Source organism: Nesoenas mayeri (genome assembly GCF_963082525.1).
Source record: "Nesoenas mayeri genome assembly, chromosome: 1".
NCBI lineage: Eukaryota > Metazoa > Chordata > Aves > Columbiformes > Columbidae > Nesoenas > Nesoenas mayeri.
The window spans coordinates 16,113,033-16,135,613 of record NC_137541.1 but is presented as its reverse complement, the minus strand read 5'-3'; the positions used below and the strand labels follow the sequence as shown (position 1 = coordinate 16,135,613).

Here is a 22,581-nt window from a genome sequence, read left to right as displayed (position 1 = left end):
TTGGTCTTGCTACCAGGCATCTAACAGCACAGAAATAACATTTCCCTCAAGAAAACCAGCCTCTCTGATATCCAGGAGAAAGCCTGGCTCCCTCACCCCATCTGCATATCACGACCAGCAGCACATCCTCGGTATGGCTCTGTCTGCTTCTTTCTTTCTTTTTTGCTGGCCCAAGCAGATGGGGTAGAGCAGTATGTGCCATGTACCCCATCTGGGGCACATTTGGCACTGGTGCTCTAAAGACATTTTGGGAATAGGCTCCTACCTACCTCTCTTTGCAGAAGATCAAGTGAACAAGAATTCAGGACTCAGAGACTTCCTCACAGGCATAAACTCAGCCAGCTGACCTGGAAATGTCAATATCTAATGATGAATTTCAATCGCTGTAAAAAAACAAGATACAAGTGTCCTTAAAAGAATGTTTGCAGTTTATGAGATCTCATTAAATTACGGCTTTCCAGCCTTGGCCCCTAGCTTTGCAGCCACCGTGGTATGGTAATGCAGTGAGTATGGCTTCCTAGGCTGTATATCAAGCCTGTGCAAAGACACTGTGTTTAATGCAAAGGAACTTGGAAGCTTTATGGCTCTATCAGAAACCAAGCATGGAAAATGCATTTGGGCCACTTAATGGAGAGCTAAACCACTGTAAAATATTGCTGTGATAGAATTGTTGCACAGAAAACAGTCTCTGGCTTATATATAGAGTTACAGCAGCCTCTTGCCAGGTATTTTGTATGAGGAGCTAACTTTAAACTGTATGTTGTTTCCCAGAGTTACAAGATAAAATAAATAGCCCTGCTTCCACACGATAACTAAACACTGTTCAGCTTTAATCAAAGCAAGGTCAAGGGCTTTAGTACCTGATTCAAAGCCGGCAGGACTTGACGAGTGCCTTGTCATTGACTTAAGCCAGTGAGTCGGTTACCAGCACAAAGAGGGATGTTAATCAGTGATCTCTAATGCTTTTTCACTGCAGACACATCAGTTCTGGCTCATTGCACATACTTCTGCCTGGAGATTTGAGGAAAACTTTGGGTTCTCTGGAGATATGAGAAGCCTCAACAGCAGCAGCTTTAAATTATGTGTTTTGCAAAAGGCCAGAATCCTTTCCTTAGGCTATGAATCTGCAAAAAATGTAATATTCTCCAACCCTTTTGAATCTGCTTAAGGGAAAGCTTACACTAAGCAAACGAGAAAGACTTGCTGTAAAGTAATTTTTGCCTGGCCTACAAGCTTATCATGGAAATGCTTTTTTTTTAAATACATCAACCCTGAAATTGGATTTTCCAGAGCCAAAGAAAACTCATAAATTCCCATTTGTAATCTAAATTTTGGCCTCAGTTCAGCAGACCGTTTAACTTTTGGGTGCTATGCTGAACAGAGACAGGACAAATGCTTTCCTGACTCGCACGCAGAGAGATGGTCATTTCATAGGTCTTACAACCGGCAGAAACAATTCTCCTGCATAAACTTCAAAACGGCATAAATGACAGGAGCTTTATCAAATCAATGCAGCAATGCGTGTGCTACTGATTAATGCAGGTCAGTAGCCGTTTGTGTCATTAATGGGATCCTTCTACTTTTTAACCTTCCATTGGCTTCTCATACACATTGGTCTCTGAGGAATGACATGGGATCACTGTGCGTGCATCTACTTTAGCAGGTTTTATGGGGATCAGTAACTATTGCTGTTTGGCAACTGGCTGAGTAAAGGACTAAAAAGCTTGACTGAGGAAATGGCAGCTCCTGTCCCTCCCTGGTGTCCCAAATCAAACACCAGTGACACCAAACTGAATCACCTGTCACTCACCATTTGTCCAGAATTGAAGTAAGAATTAAATGCAATCAAAATGCACTCAGTACTAAACCCTATTTCTGTTGCTATAGAGGCCATGAGCAACATTAGGAAACACTTTGAAGTATCATTGCTGGCAGAGCAGAAGACTAGTGGGACAATCCCTGTTGTGAGATACTCAGAGTACACCAGGAACAACGCATTCGCTATGTTGGGACGTCAGGCTCTGAAAGCAAGCCATGTGCTGGAGCAGCTCAAGAGCATCAAGAGCCCCAACATCCAAAACTTGAACGAAAAGGTAGGCACTATGAATTTTGAATGGGAGCTAAACAAAAGTCTCTTTTTTTGGTGCTGTTAGTAGTTTTTGTTTTTAAAGGGTGCTTACATGCATTTTTAAATCTGGAAAACAACGCGTCCCTGGCACAGACTTGCAGTCATGTCAGAAACAGCTGCACTTCTCAGCTGTGGTTCCTACCAGCCTTCTGGAAGCCGTTGCTCCCAGGGCAGGCCCAGTGCAGGGAACTGTGTAAGCACTCTCTAGTCTCAAGAGGACTCCAGTGTATATTCAGAAAGATTAACCCAAACCTCCTCCAGCAGTGACTTAAACTAAGCAGAGCATCTTTGCCCTGGAATGGATGGGGAATGCTCAAACAACCTTCGCATCCCCATGGGAGGGGAAGGGATTTCTGTCCTTCTGCAGGGCAGCAATTAGTGTCTGTAAGCACCTTCAGCCAACACTGCCAGATCTGCAAGAGATCATCCATCTAGGCCTTTAGTCTCAACATCTGTGTCAAAATATACGGAGGGCTAGACATGGTACCATGTTTTGTGAGAGGTGATCTGGATCTTTTAGAACAAGCCACTAACCCATGGGCTGGATGTGGCCAGGGGACAGTTTCAGCCCTTTTGCCATAAAGGCGTGAAGCTAGGGTCTTAGTGCAACACGTGGAGCCAAACAAACAGCTCCTGCAAGGGCAGGCTTGGAGCCATGGGCTGCCACTGCATCCTTCAAGTTGGGGAAGGGGGACCCATAACTGGCAGTGATACCCATCGTTGGAGAGACCAGACCACTCTCTCTTTGGGAAAATGCCATCCTGTGTTCACTGTTCATATGATGTCAAACATCTTCCTTCCCTCAGGAGTGTCTCAGGTGCCCAGAGGAGTCCTGACATAAGCATCTTCCTTATTGCAGATCTGTGGTGTGCCAGGAGACCAGCCCTGTGTCACAGCAGCCTGTGGGGGGGCTTTGTGCCAGGACAGGCATGGACTCAGGCAGTGCGGTGGCCCAAACTGCAGTGGAGCTCTTCCACTGTCCACTGATGCCTTCAGGAAAGCTGAGGAGACCGCTGTGTTGCTAAATAACTTGACTACTCAGCTACAGGGACCTGAGAGTCAGGTACTGTATATCAAACCTACATTTGTTCGGTGAAATGGATGGAGGATGACATTTGGGAGGTCTCAAATCTAAAAAAACTCACTTGCTCCTTGGTCAAAGTAGTGACCTAGTGATGGGCTCTGTCCCAACACCATAGACCTACCATTGTTCAGTACTGGGAGTATTAGGTGCCAGTCCCACTGAGCGACTGTGGCCCTAGCTATGCTTTCCTCTTCCTCACAACTGCCAACGTCTCATGAGTCATGATGCCCTGTGCCTATGGAATTTGGTGGCATCAAGCTAATATTGTCTATATTTTTATTTGGGAAAGATTCAAATGGTGCCATTAGTTAGCAGCCAGAGTATGGCCCATGCTTATTGCAATGGGATTGCTGCTGTGCATAGCATTAAGGTCAAATTACACATCTTATTACTCTTACATTTGCCATTAAATAGTTTTTGCAAGTAATTTCAAGACAAAGCTTTTTTTGCCCCCAGTGATGTTTAGAAGGGCATCAAGTAGTTTGCTGTACTGCACAGCAGCCGTGAAAATATCACAAAGTGTGGCCAATGTGCCAAGAAAAAAAAAAACCTGATAAATCCCAAAACACCACTAAAGACAGTTTGTTCTCATTAACAATCAAAGATGATGCCTGTTACAGTTACAGGCAAAACACATTTTCCAATAGAAATATCGTTCTGCTCTGGCTTTGTCCTGTCCCTGGAGGGTGCCTGGGCATCCATTTCCTCCTTTTAAAATACACTCTGCATCCCAGCAAATGGGTTTAGAAATGAGCAGTTGGGCACATGCCTGGGCCCCAGGACACAGAGAGGCTGCAGCAAAAGGCATCCCACACTGAGGTGAGGAGCGCCAGGCTGCAGGGACGTTGCCTTTGGTGCTGCTTGGACCCTGTCTTTAGCACTCATCAGCTTCAGGCAGCTCTGTGGTAATATGTGCCAAGTATTTTGAGATGCTCCAGCAGTAAAAAAAAAATCACTGTTTTCCTGATTTCATGGGGAAACAGCAAATCTCTTCCCTCCACAAACCACAAAGCAGCTGTACCTGTGCATTTCCTTAAGGCAAAGCATAGCCCAAAGAAACTAAAATACTGTTGGAATGTGATGATTAATCTAAAACTCTCATTTAAATGATCAAGAATACTAATGTAACAGCAAAATGTAACTTCTAAAGACAAGCCTTAAACTCTGCCTTTCTTATTTGTGTCCTCTTAAGTGTATTTTTAACAGCAATTCCAGTATGAAAGGGAAAATGAAATTACATGCATTTTTCTGTACTGAACCTGATCACTGGCGTGCTGCAATACTGCAACAGAAAGTAACAGTCAGCACCTTCTTTCAGAAACAGAAGGGCCTGTGGTTTAGCAGTGGTTGTGAAGAGAAAAAAGATGCTTGATTTAGGCTTTTTCTGAGGCCAGATGAAGGCCATGATGTAGCAACTTTTGGAGTTCCCCAAAGGGGTCTCCTACTACTTTTCAAAGCCATATTAAGTGATTCCAGCTGAGGCTTGGATCAAACTCATTTTTGTGTCAGAGCTCAACTTGCCAAGCAATGATAGATAACTTCCAGAAAATGGCACTATTTCTAATAATACTTCCAGGTCAAAAGCATCAGGAAAACGGCAGAAGAGAGCAAGTTAAAAGGCTCACAATTTAAAGGGCAACTGGAGAGGGCTAAGAATCAAATTGAAGTTGACCAAGAGATCACTAAGGAGTTCGTCCGAAAAGTGAAAGACTTCTTGTTAGGTAAATGTGCAAAGCTCTTTCTGACTCATTTTTAATATACATTCCAATAAAATATAGCATAATAGATGGCCATAAAATTATCTATCTGTATACGCATCAAATTTCTCATCTACCTCCTCATCTGTGCAATCTTTTTCAATCTCTTTTTTTAGTGCTTCTTTCTCCCAGGTGACAGTACCTGGTATTAATTTTCCAATAGATCTATTATATTCTGATTTTCCAGCTTTTATTAATTTGCTTAATTTGAATAATGCAAGTAATTCTATCAGTTCCTAGTGTATCTGAATAAAGGACTACTACCACAGTTTCATATCATATATAATGTTCGGGCCTGTCCAATACATCCTCAAATTGTTATTCCACCCCCTTCTTCCAGGCCCCTAAATAGAGGCTCTCTGCAGGGAGCGTGGGAATTAGGACACATATTGCTCTGTCATCTCCGTAAAGCTGTAACTCGAGGAATCAAAGGATTCTGGTAGAACTTCACAGCTCTCATAAAAAGTAACAAAACAATCATACATACCCTAAAACTTTTTCCACCCTCGCAATTGCAGAAAAATGCCGTAAGAAACAGACTCTACGGTTTTTTTACCAGATGCACATCAAAGGAGTTCAAATGTGGTAGGATTCTTTTAATCTCTTGAATGCAGCTGATCTCATAGTTTCTAAGGATTTAATGTTGGCAGTCCTTCGGCATTCATACCTCTACATCCAAACGGCAGTAAGGACAGAGGACAGAGGACCTGTTTTGTCGGTGAATATTTAAGTTATTTGATTGAATTGGAAGAAAAGTCCATCTTAGTCCTTAAGATTTTCAGATTTTTATTTGATAGCAATTGTAAATTCCACCTTTGGCATTTACTAACAATTACAAAAGCATTTTTTTGTGAATTTTTGTATTGTAAATTGAAGTTTAAGAACTGTAACATCTGAGATGTGTACAGTTACATTAAATCTGCTGTACTCTATAATGACGTGAATGGTAGTTTTAGATTAATATACTTCTACAGAAAATAGCTTTCAGGAACACACAACTGTTCGCACAGTAACTGTCTTCTATTTAATTATTGGTGAGTTACTTTGGGGCACTAGCATAATATGTTTCAACTGTTTTATCACCCGAGGTCTTGTCTATACAGGGAACTAAGCAGAAAACAGAAGTGATGCTGAGACTTCACAAGGCATTGGCTACTCTAGTTCTGTGTGCCTCTGCCTCTTAGCAAAGAATGAGGACGAGATCATTTGTAAGGGGAGTTGTCAAAATATGTTTTTTCTACTTTAAATTCCCATCCCATCTGAGTCTGACCCAAGTTCCCTCTGTAGCTTAGCCTTTCTCATTAGCCAGTGAAGGACCCACTCTCAATGTTGTGGCAGCTCCAGGGAAGGGATTACACCCACCAGCCGGCTTGGAAAGCTCCATTCACACCCCAGTCTCTCCAGCACCTCTTTGATCTGGCGGCTGACAGAGAAATGGGCTCTGACACATCTAGCTGTGCCATGCACCGATTTAAAACCTTCCACAGGCTCAGTTCTACATCAGAATTTTAATAACCCAGTTCAAAGTGGGTTCAAATCCTCATTTAGCCAGTCCTGACAACACTAACAGCAGTACCTGGAAGCATAATATTAAATTACAAAATGTTGGAGATAATTCACTTACCCCCTTGCTGTGCCTGTCAGCTTTATTCTCCCACATAACTCAAAGAGTAGGCAGCCATAATGATCATTTACATTTCACTAGGAGGAAGGAGCCGCTTCGGGATACTCTCAGCTCTGTTTCTGTTGCAGATGAGAGCGCACCTCCAGAAGACACAGAGAAGGTGGCAAATTACATTCTGCAAATAAACCTTCCCCTGACTTCACGAGAGCTCACGGTCATGCTTGACAAAATCAGGAGCATTATGAAGCCCTGTGAGAAGTACAAAATGAATGCAAGTAAGAGAAACAGAAAAAGGGAGGAAGCTCAGACACTGCTGGTGGAGGCACAAGAAGCTGAGTGAGTAGGGTACTCTCGTACTGATGTGATGTCTTGAGCTGGGGTGGCGCAGTGCACGGCAGGACTGCTCCATACCCCAGGCAGGAGCATCGGAGGGAAAGCTCAGACAGCAGCGGATTTCAGCTTGGCATTTCCACAGGGTCTCCCCAGCAGGGACCAGCCACGACCACTTGGGCTGCAGGAGCTGACCTGCTGCAAGGCGGCAGCTCCCACCAGCTTGTGGCTTCTCTGCCTGCTGAGTCAAAGAGGAGAATCATAGAATGGTTTGGGTTGGAAGGGACCTTCAAAGGTCATCTAGTCCAACCCCCTGCAATGAGCAGGGACATCTTCAACTAAATCAGGTTGCTCAGAGCCCCGTCCAGCCTGGCCTTGGATGTCTCCAGGGATGGGGCATCTACCACCTCTCTGGGCAACCTGGGCCAGTGTTTCACCAGTTCATTGTAAAAAATTTCCTCATGTCTAGTCTGAGTCTCCCTTCCTTCAGTGTAAAACCATTACTCCTTGTCCTGTCACAACAGGCCCTGCTAAAAAGTCTGTCCCCATCTCTCTTATAGGCCCTTTTTAAGTACTGAAAGGCGACAATAAGGTCTCCCTGGAGCATTCTCTTTTCCAGGCAGAACAAACCCAACTCTCTCAGCCTGTCCTCACAGCAGAGCTGTTCCAGCCCTCTGATTACCTTGGTGTCCCTCCTCTGGTCCCTCTCCAACAGGTCCATGTCTTCCCTGTACTGAGGGCTCCAGAGCTGGACTCAGCACTGCAGGTGGGGTCTCACCAGAGCAGAGCGGCAGAATCACCTCCCTTGACCTGCTGGCCATGCTCCTGTTGATGCAGCCCAGGACACAATTGGCTTTCTGGGCTGCAGGAGCACATTGCTGGGTCATGTCCAATCTCTCATCTACCAGTAGCCCCAAGTCCTTCTCCACAGGGCTGCTCTCAATCCCTTCATCACCCAGTCTGTATTGATACTGGGGGTTGCCTCAACCCAGGTGCAGGACCTCACGCTTGTCCTTGTTGAGCCTCATGAGGTTCATGTGAGCCCACTTCCTGAGCTTGTCCAGGTCCCTCCGGATGGCATCCCATCCCTCACATGTGTCAGCTGCACCACTCAGCTTGGTGTCATCTGCAAACTTGCTGAGGATGACACTGAGAAGGTAGCTATGTGTGTCCATGTTGGACCTATAGATCATTACCTACAGTTCACTCTGAGGTTTAAAAAACAGAGACAGAAAATATGTTTGCCCATAAGTGAGCTGTCCTTACTACCTGTGCACCAGCTGGCAGCATCCAGCCTCACCTTTAATCCAGCAGCACATGTGCTCCCACACAACCTCCCTTACTGAGGTTTTGCTTTGCCAACTTAGGAACCACAATTCTGACAGTTGTTGTTTGACTTGGGAACATTCCTGCATGTGAACATGGGTGCATTTGAAATATGTTATTTCTTTGCTCTCCACACCATGATACTACACATGCTTCCATTTTTCCATTTTAGCAAAGCAGCTAAAGCTCTTCTGCCTGTGGATGAAATTAATAATAAACTAAAAAATGTTGTGAAGTCCCAAGGACGCTCCAAAAACACCTTAATCGAGTTAAATGAAGAGATACGGGCCATCAGAACACAAATCTCACAGGTATCTCACTGTAAATCTTTTAATTTATTTACTACATACATTTTAGAAAAGGATACTTTAAAATCTTAATATTTTCTTAATGTAAATTTACATAAATAAAACCAGAATGTGGCACAGATATTACATTGATTCCATAATGTTTAAGGGTCTCCTCTTCTTAATTAGTTTACATAAACCTCCTTCATTATCATGCACTGCAAGCTGGACAGATATTGCATAAGAAACCACAGCATTCGATTGCTCTGTTTTAGGCTGAGAACAAAGTGAACAAGACAAATGATGAACTAAATGACTTGTCAGCAAAGCAGTCTGAGATGGAAGAGGAAATTGCCACATTGCAGGCAAAAATGCTGATGAACAAGAATCAAGCTATGAAGGCAAGAGCAGGGGCAGAAGCAGCACACAAACAAGCCCAGAATATTGATAATGTAAGCCTTTCTGCTGTGTATTAAGGGGAAAAATACTTTGTCAATGTTTTATAGTATTTTTGATTCAGAAGTGTAATTGTGATGCCCTCCTCTCCTCAAAACTGTGTTAACATTTTCCATGCAGTGTAAAATGCCACATGTTAAGAATAATTTCTTTTTTTATTTTAAGGCTTCTGGCAAATAACATTTCTGTTTGCTTGAATGAAAGAAAACATACACATTTCTTTGGCTACTCCGTGACATTTTTCCTTACACTGTGTATAAGACTCGTAGTCACCATGGGCACCAGTAAACACAACAGAAAAATCACAAAACCAGATATTAAAATATGTGCATGATGGAAGCAGCCTGGCCATTCATCCCATGCCATTCTCCTTCAGAGAAAGTTGCTGTGGGAGTTACTTGGAGTTTTTGTTGCCAAGTGCTTTTCAGTAGCTCAAATTTTTGAGAATGCATTGCTGCTAGAAATTTGCTAAAGTGCAAGGAGAACCAGGCACCCACAGCACAACCTGGGAGCATGACCAAGCTTCCAGGTTATAAGAAACCTGGTATAAATCTAAACTGCAGCCTCAACAGCAATCTAAATTGGCATGGAATGGAGTTAGCCAGTAAATATTACTACAGCCAAAAATGTAAGAAAATAAAATTTAAAAAATAATGATGCTACAGGTAATTCATTATGTTTGAATTAAGCCTCATAGTGAAAATGAAATGTACAGAAAAGCCCTATCAAAAGAAGTAAAAACAGCATAAGCTTTAGAAATCTTAAACCATATTTTCTTTACATCCTCACCCTCCCTTGACATTTTACATTGCTCCACTGGCAGTTTAATTCATTTTTATCAGTTTTTGCAAAGCATTGTTCAATGTATACTCACAGATATTTTTTTTAAAGATTTAAGAGAACGGAAGACTTAAAGCTTGATTCAAATAAGCTATTCAAGCCAGATTAATTATGAGATTCTCTTAAACTAAGTAATGGCTTTTTGTTACAGGAATTTGCTGACATTAAAAGAAAGTACACCATTCTTCAAGAAAAGCTAAAAGCCCGGGTACCTCCAAAAGTAACACTAGAAAAAGTGAAGCAGCTGAAAGAAGCAGCAGAAAAACTGGCTGAAGAGACTGAAAGAAAAATTAAAAGGATAACAGGTGATGTTCTCACTTCCATAACTAGCAGTGAAAATCATGACATTTCTGAATTGAAGTCCTTGCCCACAGACATTAAGTTCACCTGAAATCAGGTTTAAAACAATTTAACTGGTGAAAATCCCTACTTGAAGCTACCTGAACAGTTTAAACCCAGTTAAATTTATTTGGCCTATGTGCTTTTTCTGACATAAATTGTTTGCTATAAGCAGAGTTTAAGAAGTGTCCACACAGGGACTTGTGGTGATTTGCTTCTGACAGTTTAAAAACAGGACAAGTACAAAATCTGCATAAAACATGGTTGCAGATATACCTGAGAGCTTTCATTTATACACTTGGTCTGGGCATTTGGACCGTGAATCTTTCCTCTGCACCCTGTTTTTTCTTACATTACCTGACTAACGGCTTGTGATGCAGAGAGCTGCAGGGCAGCTGTTTTTCATCAGTTGTTTCCCTTCAGACATTATCTCTGAGCAATAGCAGACCAAACCAGGGGCAAATACTGGCTTGCTGGAACACGCAGAGAAACACCCGTCCACACTCTGGTGCCACCACCCACAGGCACCGCAGTGCAGTTAAAGCCAATGTGCCCTGGGCCTGTGGGGCTGTGGACGGGAGGCAGAGGGGTTGTGGGTGGCAGAGACGGTGGCTGCCGTGGCACCACTCCTCACACAGCCTCTTGGATGGGTTTAGAGGGTCAGCAAAACAGAACAGTAATGTAATTGCACATCAGGGACCAAATTTTGCTTGTAGTGAAGGTCTGGCAATTTCCACTGGGAATCCTTGGGTGTAGGATCCTTCCAGGCTTGACATCCAAAAATACTGTGTAATATCAGCAAAACAGAAGCAGAAACTCCATCCTGAGAGTGAATTCTTCAGGACAGGATCTGAATGAACACTTGAAGCAGACACCTTGAAGAGCAGTATTAAAGCATCCCAGTCACTCCAAATGCCCAGAGGATAAGTGCATTGGAAACAGGTAGTGAATTGAGTTTTGACTCATTACCAGTATATTTACATTGGTGTAGCTTCACAGCGACCAGCAGAAAGAGTCCTGTAAATGAGGGAGATCTAAGCCCATTACGCCCGAATTGTCCAGGCTTTACACACATCGGTGGACACGCTGTTCCTTTGAGTGTTTCCAATTAAGGCAACTCCTTTAAGAGCTCCATGGCCTGCCCCATACTAGCTGATGGACAAAAGCACATGCTGAGAAATTAATTTCTGTCACGTTTCTCTCACAATCTAGAAGGCAGACTTTTCCCTCCAGTTGCATACATAACATTCCTCATTTGAAATGGGCTTATTGCTTCTGAAACTGCTGGGAAAAGACACACTGTTAATCCCTGGGTTTTACTTACACAACAAATATGAGCATCATTGCATGTCTCTACTCTTCCAGATTTGGAGAAGAAGCTTCGGGACCTGAATCAAACCAAACAAGACAAGGCAGAGCAACTGAGACAACTAGAAGAACAAGTAATAGCCATTAAAAATGAAATCACTGAGCAGGAAAGCAAGTATGCAACATGCAAAAGTTAGGGTCTGAACAGACCATCAGGTAAAGTGCAACTGAAGTCTTCAGGCTTACCACCTCCCTTCCCAGCACGAGTGGCTGTGTCTGTAAATTCCTCTGAAGGTGCATATAGTGTTTTGGCACAGTAAATAACGTAACTTTCTCTTAGGATTTTTGGCCAGTTGAGTTTATATGGAATAAGAAAATACCTTTTAATAAACCTGCTGATAATCAGGATGCAGTTTTTGAGGGAGCTCTAAAATACACTCCTGCCCACAGGCCAGGGCTTCTCCTTGCAGAGGGCTGGAAATGCAAAAGGAGGATTGCTCAGAGATGTAACTGCCTCAGAGACCCCCAACACTCTGTGTCTTCTGCTGAGCCCCACAATAACCTGTGGCTGTGCCACGACCCCGCATGGGGCTGCACCGACCAGGATGGGGCGATGCAGAGGAAGGGCTGTGGGCTTCTGTAGCCATCTCTGCTGACAACGGGCAGCATCCCCAGGGTACTGTCACACCTCCATCCCCATCTCCTCGCTGGGACAGAGCAGGAGGGTCACCAGGAACCCCTGACCCTGTGGTGTTCCCCTTATGTTAACTGAAAACCTGAGGGATGTGCAGTACTTGCGTGCAGCACTGGGCCATTGGAGGTGGGTGACAGGGAGCGAATTCCCCGGTGCCCACTGGATGGCAGTGCACACTTAATGCCAAACACAACCTCCAAATCATCAAATTGTTGTTAAGGATCATTTCTCAATGTCCCTCCTGCAATACCTTTTTTTCATATGCTTATAAGGGATTTCCTATGTTTTTCATTAATCCAAAGAACGGGAGGATAACTCCAGTTTTTAGGTTTAAGCTGTGAGTCTAAAGGGCCACAAATGTTGAAAAACAGTTTATCCATTTTTTTTTCCTACAAGCAGAAGTCAGGGTTCACTCAGCAGTTTCTTGTGACCATAAAGAACACAGGATTTGACCTAAATTTTAGCTTATAATTCCTTTTCTTACTATAAAAAAGGAGACTGGGGCTAAGCAAATGCTACAGAAGCGCTAGGGTTTAAAAAGACCAAAGGGAGCAACACTTCGGTTTCAAAATCCCACCCTTGGTATACATATTTTCCTGCAGGATGCTGAACAGACTAAAGATGGCTTTTCCTCAGTTAAAACCAGTCATGTAATTCCCAGCTGGACTGTCCCACGGCAAGCATCCCTCATGGGCTTCATCCAGCTGGGGTGAGAAGCCCAGAGCTGCTGCAGAGTGCTCAGGTCCAGCCCAGACTGCATCTGGAAAAGGAGGAAGGCCCTGCAGGAGCAACTACCCATCCTCATGTGAGGAGCACACATAAACAATCCTTATCTAAAAGCAAGCATTGTTTCCATCCCTTGGAGATAAACCCTCCCTAGTTATCATTCTGTGTTTAGGAGAGCTAAATTAGCACTTGTATGTGCTGGGGGCTTGGGTGGGAATTGCTGGCATGGATGAGATTTCAGAGATTTTCCTCTAACTCAAACCAGCTGTGCTCCAGGGCCATGTCCAACATGCATTACTCATATAATAGCATATATTATGAAAATGAAAGGAATCAAATTATAACTTCAATATAATTTAACAAAGACACCTGAATGCAGGTATGCACATAATTCATGGTTTAGATTTTTTCTGAATTTTAACACTTTAAAAAATCATCTGTGAGGTGTGAGGCTTATGTAGAAGTTACTAGACTATAATCAGAATATATTTAGATTGACTTTGCCATACTGAGCTTGAGTATCTCTGTTTTATTCGGAGCACACAGCTCACCAAACTGCTCACATGCAGGTCTCCAGGTAATCAAGGGTTTCCTGCAGGTTTCAATGTGGCCCTGATGTACCTGCACTGCACCTGAAACAGGCAAACTGGAGCTCTTGGAAAGAAATTCCCATATAAACCAAAATTATTTCATTCATGGCTCTAAAACTCAGAATTCACAAGCAGAAAGCTGAAAAATAATTTCCTCCTAAAATGGACCGTTGGCTGCAAGAGCTGCCATATGGCTTTCAACAAAGAATAAGTCGGAACACACAGCAGTTGTGTCTCTGGCCTGAAGGGGAGATGTATCCATGAGGGGAAACAGAAATCACTGGAAGAAAAGCGGAAACAGGAAGAAGAAAGTCAGCGTGGAGTCCGACCTGCCCTGCCTTCCTCCAGGAATGCTCAGACACACAAAGCAAGCAGACCCGGCAGGACCAGGGGCTGCAGGACACCAAACCCATTCTGTGACAGCTTCCGAGGTTTACAACTGTGCAGCATTCGCCATTGGAAGTGGTGGAAAAAACCTCTAGTGTTTTTGCAAAGTTAATGTGTGAGAAAATGCTGTATCTTGATCAAAAATACGTATTTTTTTTGTTCCCCCAGCTCTCCTTCTTGTGGAAATGGCTTCAGAAAAGTGTTTATTGAAAACATTATTGAAATCACTATCTTGCTGTAGAGCATTTTGACTTCAATGAAAATAATCAAAATGCAAACATTTAACCAAAATCACGTATAATCAAAGATATATTTAATCAATGATCAAATGATCTCATCAGCTGTATTTGCTAGGCATTCAACCACTGCAATGTCGTAAGAAAGTGGGTGATCAGGTGGGTCCCACTGAGGTCAAATTCTGAACTTGGGTTCTTCAAGAAGACTTCCAACCCAGCACAGATACCCTAAGACTGTAAAGCCACTTCACCAACCACAGGGACAGGACATGACACAGAACTGAATTTTTATTATTTGAAGAATCAATCAAAATACTCTAGCTATTGCTCATGAGCACTGGAGAGAGGGACGGACAGAAACAAGTTCATTGCATCTATTTCCCCGCATGGTGAATGCTGGGGGTCTCACCCAGGTTCCAGCCACCTCTGAAGGGTGACCATGGTTACAGGTGACAGTGGCCACCCCGGTTCATGGCTGTGCTCCCCACACGGGTGTGTGGTCACCGCTGTGACTCAATCCCTGATGCCATGCAGCAAGGTCACCCCCAGGCTGGAATGCAGTGTGTTGTCACCCTGTCTGCAGCAAGGCACAAAGGAGCCTGACCACAGCGGCAGGGAGGTCCAGAGGGCAGCTTCAGCCCTTTGTAGCTCTAAGGGAGGATTGATTTCTACAAGGCTACAAAATAGGAAAAAACAAACAAACAAACCACCCACAAGCAAACAAAAAAGTCTCCCCCACATAAAAAAAACAACCAAACCAACGAAAAAAATGGAGAAGACTTCAATAGAAATTGCAGAACTATGGAACAGAAAAAAGTCCAGCGGCAATGAAACACTCTGTCCTTGCACACTTGCACACGGAGTGATGCTGCAGAATGCCGCTGCCTGTCTGCCTTGGACCAAAGGAGTTTCTAAGTGCAGCAGAAGAAAACATTTTCTGTTACTGGAACAAAAATGTTTGTTGTATTGAAGCTTAAAAACAAAGCCGTGCTGTGAATTACGTGATAGGATTGTGAAACTGAATTAGTTTTGTGAATTTAGAAGACCACGTTGCCAAAGCGGTTTAGAATTACAATACCCGCCCTATTAGCTTAGAATGGTTTAATTTCCTGGATATCTTTAATGAAACAGCCGCACAAGTTCTTCAGTCGGGAGTCCTGGGTTATGTTTCAGACCTGGTGTTTAACCTTTAGGGCAAGTCACTTGGTATCTCTCTGTTTCTGCTTATCCATCTGTAAAATGAGAATGAACATATTTACCTACCTCGGCAGGGTTTGCTGGGACGGACGCACTGCAGCGTGTTTCTACTCCGGCACCACAAAGAGCGAGGGCAAAGTGTTCTTGAGGGACACCTGTACCTGGTAAAGATTTACACATGAGTTTACGTGTTGCACGTGCCCAAGCAAAACTTGGACGTATAAACCCAGGCATCTGTCCCAGCCTGCATGCAGCCAGGGCTGTGCTGTTCAAACGCTTCCATCCTTCATACCCGCTCCCTGCTGCTTATTTGCCTGTAAACCTTTCCCCTGGGTGCCGAGGCGACTTTTCAGCCAGCTGCCAAAAGCCCTGTGTCCCCCGGTGGAGCCCAGGGAACCCGAGTTAAGGGCTGTTTGCCCCTCACAGCCGCCCCAGCAGCGGCACCGCGTGCTCCCGGTTAACGAGAACCAGGCCGGCGCGGCTGGACCGGGCTCAGCGGGCTCCTGTGCCCGCACCAGGGCCATGGCCATGGCCAGCCCCAGCCGCGGCTGCCGCGGCCCCAGGAACCGCACTCCTGAGCCCATGTGTTAGCACCAGCGCACCAGGCGATTTGAGACCGTCAAGCGTCACACGTGGCGGCTGCCGAACCCCCGACCCTCTGCTGGGTCACGGGCCTTGGCACACAGGCATGCCCTGTCCCCGGCCCCGCCAGCACCCCCGGGCCGCTGCTGTCTCGGCAGACATCAGGACTGGGTCAAAACCTGCATTCCTCCATTGTTTCCCCACAGACAGGGGCAGGGAGAGGGGTTGCCCAATCGGTGATCCCCCTGGTTGGTGCACCCTTCCCAGAGACCCCTCCCAAAACTGGGTCAGCGGGGGGGGTGCGGGGGAGAGGGGCACAACCTGGGGTGACGGGGACTACAGTGCCCCTGCTCCCCTTCGGGACTCCCTGGTTCCTGCAGGGCAGTCGTTCCCCCTCCCCGGCCCGCTGCCAGGCCGCTCTCCCCCAGCCTCTCGCCCCGCGTGGGCTGCCCTGCCTTCCTCGACAGCAGCCGCTCCTGGGCTGCCTCCCCCGAGCCTGGCGCTGCGGCGGGGCAGGGCAGCCCCGGGGGCGGGGGACCGGGGCGGGAGGGGCCGCGTGGGGCGGCCCGGCCCAGCCCCGCGGGGGTGGCGGGCGGAGGAGGAGGGGAGGGCCGGGCCGGGGGGCGCCCGGCGGTGCGGAGCCGCTCCCCGAGAGCCGCGGGGAGTTGCGGCGCCTGCGTGGAGCAGCCGGCGCAACAGCTTTCGGCGGCAGCGTGGAGCGGGAGCCCCGTCCTATTCCGTCCCGTCCTGTCCCGCCGGTGCTCGCCGCCCGCCATGGGCCGCCTCCAGCTCTACCTCTGCTGCTGCCTCGGTAACTCCCGCCCCGCTCCCGCCGCCGTCGGGGCACGGCGGGCTGGGCGAACCCCTGCAACGCCCGCCGGGGCGGCTCGGGGCTCCAGCCTGGCCGCGCTCCCGCTTTTCTTTCTCATCCCTCTCTCATACCTCTCTCATCCCTCTCTTCCTCCCTCCGCGGGCGCGCAGCGCTGTGGTCCGCGGCGGCGCAAGAGCCCGAGTACAGCTACGGCTGCGCCGAGGGCAGCTGCTACCCCGCCACCGGCGACTTGCTCATCGGGCGCGCCGCCCGCCTCTCCGCCTCCTCCACCTGCGGCCTCCGCCAGCCCGAGCCCTACTGCATCGTCAGCCACCTCCAGGTGAGCGCCTCGACGTGGGGGCAGCACCCCGGGGCGCCCCGCTCGGCCGCGGGGCTCGGTCCCCGCTGGCGGGTCTGGGCATCGCGTCCCGGGTCTGGCGGCGTTGGGGGCGCACGGGTAGCGGCGGGGCTGTGCGGGGGCTGAGCCGCTGCCTGCGGGAGGGAGGGAGGGAGGTGCGGCAGCGGGCTCCCGCGGGGCAGAGTCGTGACCCCGGTGCGGGACCCCACGCCCCGTGAGAACAACGCGGGTCCAGAGAACCCCTCTCTGCTGTCGGCACCCGACCCTCTTTTCTTCAGCGAGGTTATAAAGAGGAATGTGCCGCAGTTAAGTGCAATTATGCTTTATTTTCAGACTTAGCCAGAGCCGTCTAGACAGCTTCCTGATTGAGAGTGATCTGTAGGACCCGGGTAGATTTTTGGCCACTGTTCCTGTAATGTAATTATATTTATATGGTCTCCAAGTGAAAGGATGCAAATAAGGTTGTCCTGCACATCTGGTGGAAAACAGAGCGCTTTCCTACTTGAGCCAGAAGCAGCTCATCAGACTTAAAATCTCTGGGATAGAAGAGATGGTGGGGAAAAATAAAATATCAGTTATAAGTGGAACTCTGTTGAACCGAAAGTAAGGGGATAATCTCCGGCCGAATTTACTGTGGAGACAATAGGGCCAGATTCTGGCGCTTGGAAGGAAACCCAGGGAAAGCAGGAGGAGCCCTGCCTGAGGGGCTACAGCACTTGGCCCATTCTTGCCCTGAAGTTACCAAATCTTTCCCCCTGCCTTTAGTTTTACTGTACTACTCTGTCCAGTGGAGTTAATACTTGATTTAACATGGGGTTTAGCTTTGCTGGAACATTTTTGTAATATGTCAGGATTGTCTTTGATGACATTAGCTTCTTTGCTGGTACAAAATAACAAAGGAACTTTGTTACATTTTCTTGTCTCAGAAAATGCTGAAGTGCCATAGTAAAAAGCATCACTTCAGAAGTTCACGTGCCCTTATTTCTGATCTCACAGCCCCAGTTCAGCATTTAGGATGTCTCCAGTTACTTCTGAACCATAAGATGGTATTGAAGAAATCTCAGGAAGATGCCAAGTATCCTCTTTATAACATGGGACTTGGCCGTGCTGAGTGCTTTGCAGGATTGGGCTTTCTAGGGTTCAGTTTTGGTGGGAGAAGGAACAAGTTGTTCCACGAGGCAGGGGCTGTGGCCCTGGCGAGAAGAGCCTGGAGCAGGCAGGAGGGGACATCTTCCCTGGGACCCTGAACTTGCTGTGCTCTCTGCTGGAGGAGTTTGTGGGGGCGAAGTGCCAGGCTTGGGGGGTGCTGCCGAAGCCAAAATTGGTGAAATGGAAAGCGTGTGGGGCAGAGACCTGCCAGACCTCACATTCTTGGCTGATAAAGCACCACATTTGTCTGCATAAAGCCACTGGAGAAATGATGCCTGTATAGCTTTGACAGTGATGAGCTGCTGGTGTGCTGGGGCTCCCTCACAAGTTGGCTTGGGCAGGAACCCTCTCTTTTGGTTGCAACCTACCTTGCAAAATTGGAAAGTGGTGGTTTAAGTCATCAGGACAATGTAAGAAATAGTGTTATTCATGGTAATAGTCATGATGGTTTTTTTGTCCTCCTGGTGAAGAAGCATCCAGCTTTCCCAAGCAGCACATGCCAGACTTGCACCCAACCGTTTTTTTTATGGGCACACCTTGTAGTGTGTGCAAACTGTCTTTATGTGCATAGCTGGGATTGCAAACACAGTTGAAGATGCAAGGCTTAAGTAGGAGTTTGACAAGCTGGATTCAGAGTAAAGTTAACTCCCCACTGAAAGGTCTTGGTCACTAAACCACTCATGGCCGCTTGATATGTACTGAGCCTCACTGGAGGTATCCCTAATGCAGAGAATGTACATTTCCAGGTTAACTCCCAAAAGCCAGTGTTATTTCATGCAAGCTGTTGAAGAGGCAGTTTTGCATTTGTACAGGAGCAACTCAGCGATTTTCTGTAGATGATGCCTTTGGTTCTGACTTCTGTTGGAGAATACATGCGCTGGAAGAGATTTCCTGGTACTACAATTTCAACAGAGATCATACTTCTCCTAAAAATAAAGTTTATGAAATTCCTGGCATATTTTCCATTTGACAATTTGCATTAATTCGTAAAGGTAAACACACTTATAATTTCAACAAAAAAAAAAACCTTTGATGACTCCTGCAGGCAAAATGAGTGGAATGTGATATGGATGGAAAATACTCTTATCTGCAGGAAACAACTATTGCCCCACGGATAAAATCAGTAATGCTGATGATTTTGTTGTTTCAGGAGGACAAAAAATGTTTCATATGTGACTCCGAGGATCCCTTCCACGATACTCTCAATCCTGACAGTCATCGCATTGAAAATGTGGTCACCACCTTTGATCCAAATCGCCTGAAGCTCTGGTGGCAGTCGGAAAATGGTAGGGGCTTTGTCTGGGAGCCCTATCCAGGGCTGGGAGCTGCTTTCCCTCCTTTTGTTTAAGGGTACCTGCGGGTTTGCTGTTATCTCAGGCCTGGTGGTTACTGCTGAGTGAAGGATCTTGCTGTTCGAGGAGGGCTGAGTAAAACTGGCTGCTTTTGTGTGCCCTGGAGCGATCCTTAATCCATAACTAAGCCTCATCAGCCCTCAGGGAGTGTCAGAAAGAGCCGTCCCACCACTTTGCAAGAATCCTTTCCTGAAGAGAGAAGTTTCCCACACTGACTCCAGCTGTCCCTCCTGTCTGGGCAGTGGGAGCCGAGCAGCCTTCCAGGAGTCAGCCCTGCGGGGCACCTGCCAAGGGAGCACCCGGGGCTTCCCCGGCTGCCGGGCTGGGTGGAGGAGCTGGGAGGAGGTTTGGGCGCAGAGCCGGGGCTGCCGTCCTGCCCGCAGCCCTGCTGCTCCCCTCTCCTGCCCCGGGAGAGCAAGGCCAGGGGTATCTCTGACCCTGCAAACTGCCTTCCCCCTCCTGGGCTCCCTGAATTCCTGTATCCATGTGCCAGACAGTAAAATGAACATTGGAAGCAAACCAGCTAGTTAAAAAAAAAAAATATTGCATGTTAATTTGATGGCTTTTTTTTTTTTTGGAGTCCTTCCTCTGCCCTTCTGCTTTTATGGTTATGCTTTTGGCATGCCTTCATGCACAAAACAAGGCATCGAAGTTTCTCAGACAGCAGTCCTGCCCTCAAGCTGTAAAGCCAGCTGGACGGGATGGGGCTTCTGCAAATGCATTAACAGTAGATGTTTTACTGTATATTAAAATAAAATGGTAATATTTGTGACATTGCTGCTGCCCAATAAAGAAAGATTTTCACTAAATCCTTTTTAGCCATTTAGATCAGCCTAGCAAACTGCTCGTCTCCAGCGTCTCCCTTCTAGTGTTCCAAATAATTCATGTTTTTTGCAACAGGCTTGGCAGCATTCACACAGAAAAGTTCTTGGCTCATAAGGTCATGAAAATGTCCTTCAACAATAAAAAACAAATGATTCTTTTTATCCGATTCAAGTTTTCTCTTATTCAGGCATACAGCAGAAGGGCCCGTTGCTGCACACTCCACATAAAATTGCAGATGGTCAAAAATTTCAGCACTTTATTGGTTCATTGTTTTCATTTTTTACCCTTTCTCTTCTCCATAAATCTTTCTTTTTTTTTCCGAAATTTCTTACTACATTATACTTAGTATCCAGCTGTTTTGAGAGGTCTTTTCACATGAGAAAATAATATTTGTAACTACTTTTCTTCCTTTCTGTGTAGTCCTTGACCGTAGGTAGTCACACAGCAGTGTTTGCAAAACCTTTTACCTGTGACTGGTTTCCTAGCTCTCACGGCTGCAAAGGATGGCTGTAAGAGTTTCTGTAGGGGTATTTCAAACCAGGTTGTAAAGGAACTGTTCCTATGTCCGGATGGACAGAGCGAGTGAAGAAAGGTGGGAAACCACCCCCACCAGCCATTGGGGAGTTTTGAGGTGTTAGGGCTGCAGACACTCGTGCCTCTGTTGCTGCCAGGTGGGCTGCAGGGTGTGAGGACAGCGTGGGGTCACCATGCGGGTCTGGGCTCAGCATCCTCCCTCATATCGGCCACCGGTGTTTTGGTGCCAGAACCCATCCCAGAGCAGTCCCCCTCCTCACCCCACAGCTAGTGCTGCCAGCTGTGTTACAGAACCCATCCCAGAGCAGTCCCCTTCCTCACCCCACAGCTAGTGCTGCCAGCTGTGTTACAGAACCCATCCCAGAGCAGTCCCCTTCCTCACCCCACAGCTAGTGCTGCCAGCTGTGTTACAGAACCCATCCCAGAGCAGTCCCCTTCCTCACCCCACAGCTAGTGCTGCCAGCTGTGTTACAGAACCCATCCCAGAGCAGTCCCCTTCCTCACCCCACAGCTAGTGCTGCCAGCTGTGTTACACCGTCTGAAATTAAGGCAGGGCTGGCTCGTGCTTTGGGTGTAACATGTTGGGTGCAGATAACGCACGGGAATCCCATGTGTGATAGTCTTCAGCATGTCCTTGGTGTCTCCTCCATACCCCATTAATGCCCTAACTTGTCACTTTTTGATAAGTGACAAAGAGTCTCTGCACCACTGAAGCAAAGAGCTTTGGTAAAATTTTGCTGTAGAAGCTCATGGGTGTCCTCTTTTGCTGCACGACTTTTCTCTGCCCCTGCAGGTCTGGAAAATGTGACTATCCAGCTGAACCTGGAGGCTGAGTTTCATTTCACTCATCTCATTATGACCTTCAAGGTAAGAAAGCCACAGCCTTACGCCAAACCTCAAACCACAAGGAAATGAGAGGTCTCTTAGTCCTTCTTGTCTGTTTGATATTTGGTATTTGTCTGAGCTGTTTTGCCTGATTTTTTAGAGCTGTTAAGCATTAGCTCCCGCTGAAGTAGCACAGGAAGGCTGAGTTGTGACTTGTGGTGTGAGTTGTGTTTGAATTCCAGTGGGGCTGCTGAAGGAGCTACACCAAAGCTGGGGTTTGTGTTGCTTGTCTCTCTCTCTGTGGTGGTTGTGTTCTAGAAGATAACTAAATCATATATTAGCAAGGATTTTTCTTCTTAAAAAAAAACCCCAAACTTGGCCATGGTATCTGTTTTCATTTGGCAAATAGAAAGGTCTTAAGGAAGAAGGAACATCTGTATACAAAGTGTCTTTGTTTCTTTACAAACAGATGTCTTGGAATGGCAGATTATGTTCCGTACACCCTAAATCGCAGGCGAGCACTAGTGGGAACATTCAGCTGAGGTTTCAGGGGCTGCAGTTACTGAAGGGCTAAATTCCTGTTCTTTACATGTAGACAAATTAATCTCTTAATTTCTAACTGTCAGCTTTTGTACGTTCAAAGAAGAGCAATGAAGCTGGTGAAGTGTCTGAAGCACAAGTCCCATAAGGAGTGGTTGAGGGAACTGGGGCTGTTCAGCCTGGAGAACAGGAGGCTGAGGGGAGACCTTATCGCTGTCTACAACTACCTGAAAGGAGGGTGTAGCTTGGAGGGGGTTGGTCTCTTTTTTCCAGGTAACAAGCAATAAGACAAGAGG

The 22,581-nt window shown here is 46.5% G+C and overlaps 2 protein-coding genes across 2 annotated transcripts in view; both read left to right on the top strand.

The window, feature by feature from the left end:
* The window catches only part of LAMB4 (laminin subunit beta 4), a gene marked incomplete at both ends in the record, with an annotated part of 41,801 nt that extends 30,125 nt beyond the window's left edge, over positions 1–11,676 (top strand). The window contains 8 exons of the mRNA XM_080356697.1: positions 1,888–2,093; positions 2,988–3,191; positions 4,789–4,933; positions 6,722–6,929; positions 8,422–8,560; positions 8,812–8,988; positions 9,984–10,137; positions 11,537–11,676. Coding sequence (XP_080212823.1) covers positions 1,888–2,093; positions 2,988–3,191; positions 4,789–4,933; positions 6,722–6,929; positions 8,422–8,560; positions 8,812–8,988; positions 9,984–10,137; positions 11,537–11,676 — 1,373 coding nt within the window. The remainder of the gene's footprint in view (positions 1–1,887; positions 2,094–2,987; positions 3,192–4,788; positions 4,934–6,721; positions 6,930–8,421; positions 8,561–8,811; positions 8,989–9,983; positions 10,138–11,536) is intronic.
* A 4,989-nt stretch (positions 11,677–16,665) lies between these two features.
* The window catches only part of LAMB1 (laminin subunit beta 1), a gene marked incomplete at both ends in the record, with an annotated part of 44,252 nt that continues 38,336 nt past the window's right edge, over positions 16,666–22,581 (top strand). Inside the window, 4 exons of the mRNA XM_080360225.1 lie at positions 16,666–16,702; positions 16,873–17,042; positions 19,360–19,495; positions 21,714–21,787. Of these exons, the coding sequence (XP_080216351.1) occupies positions 16,666–16,702; positions 16,873–17,042; positions 19,360–19,495; positions 21,714–21,787 (417 nt within the window). The remainder of the gene's footprint in view (positions 16,703–16,872; positions 17,043–19,359; positions 19,496–21,713; positions 21,788–22,581) is intronic.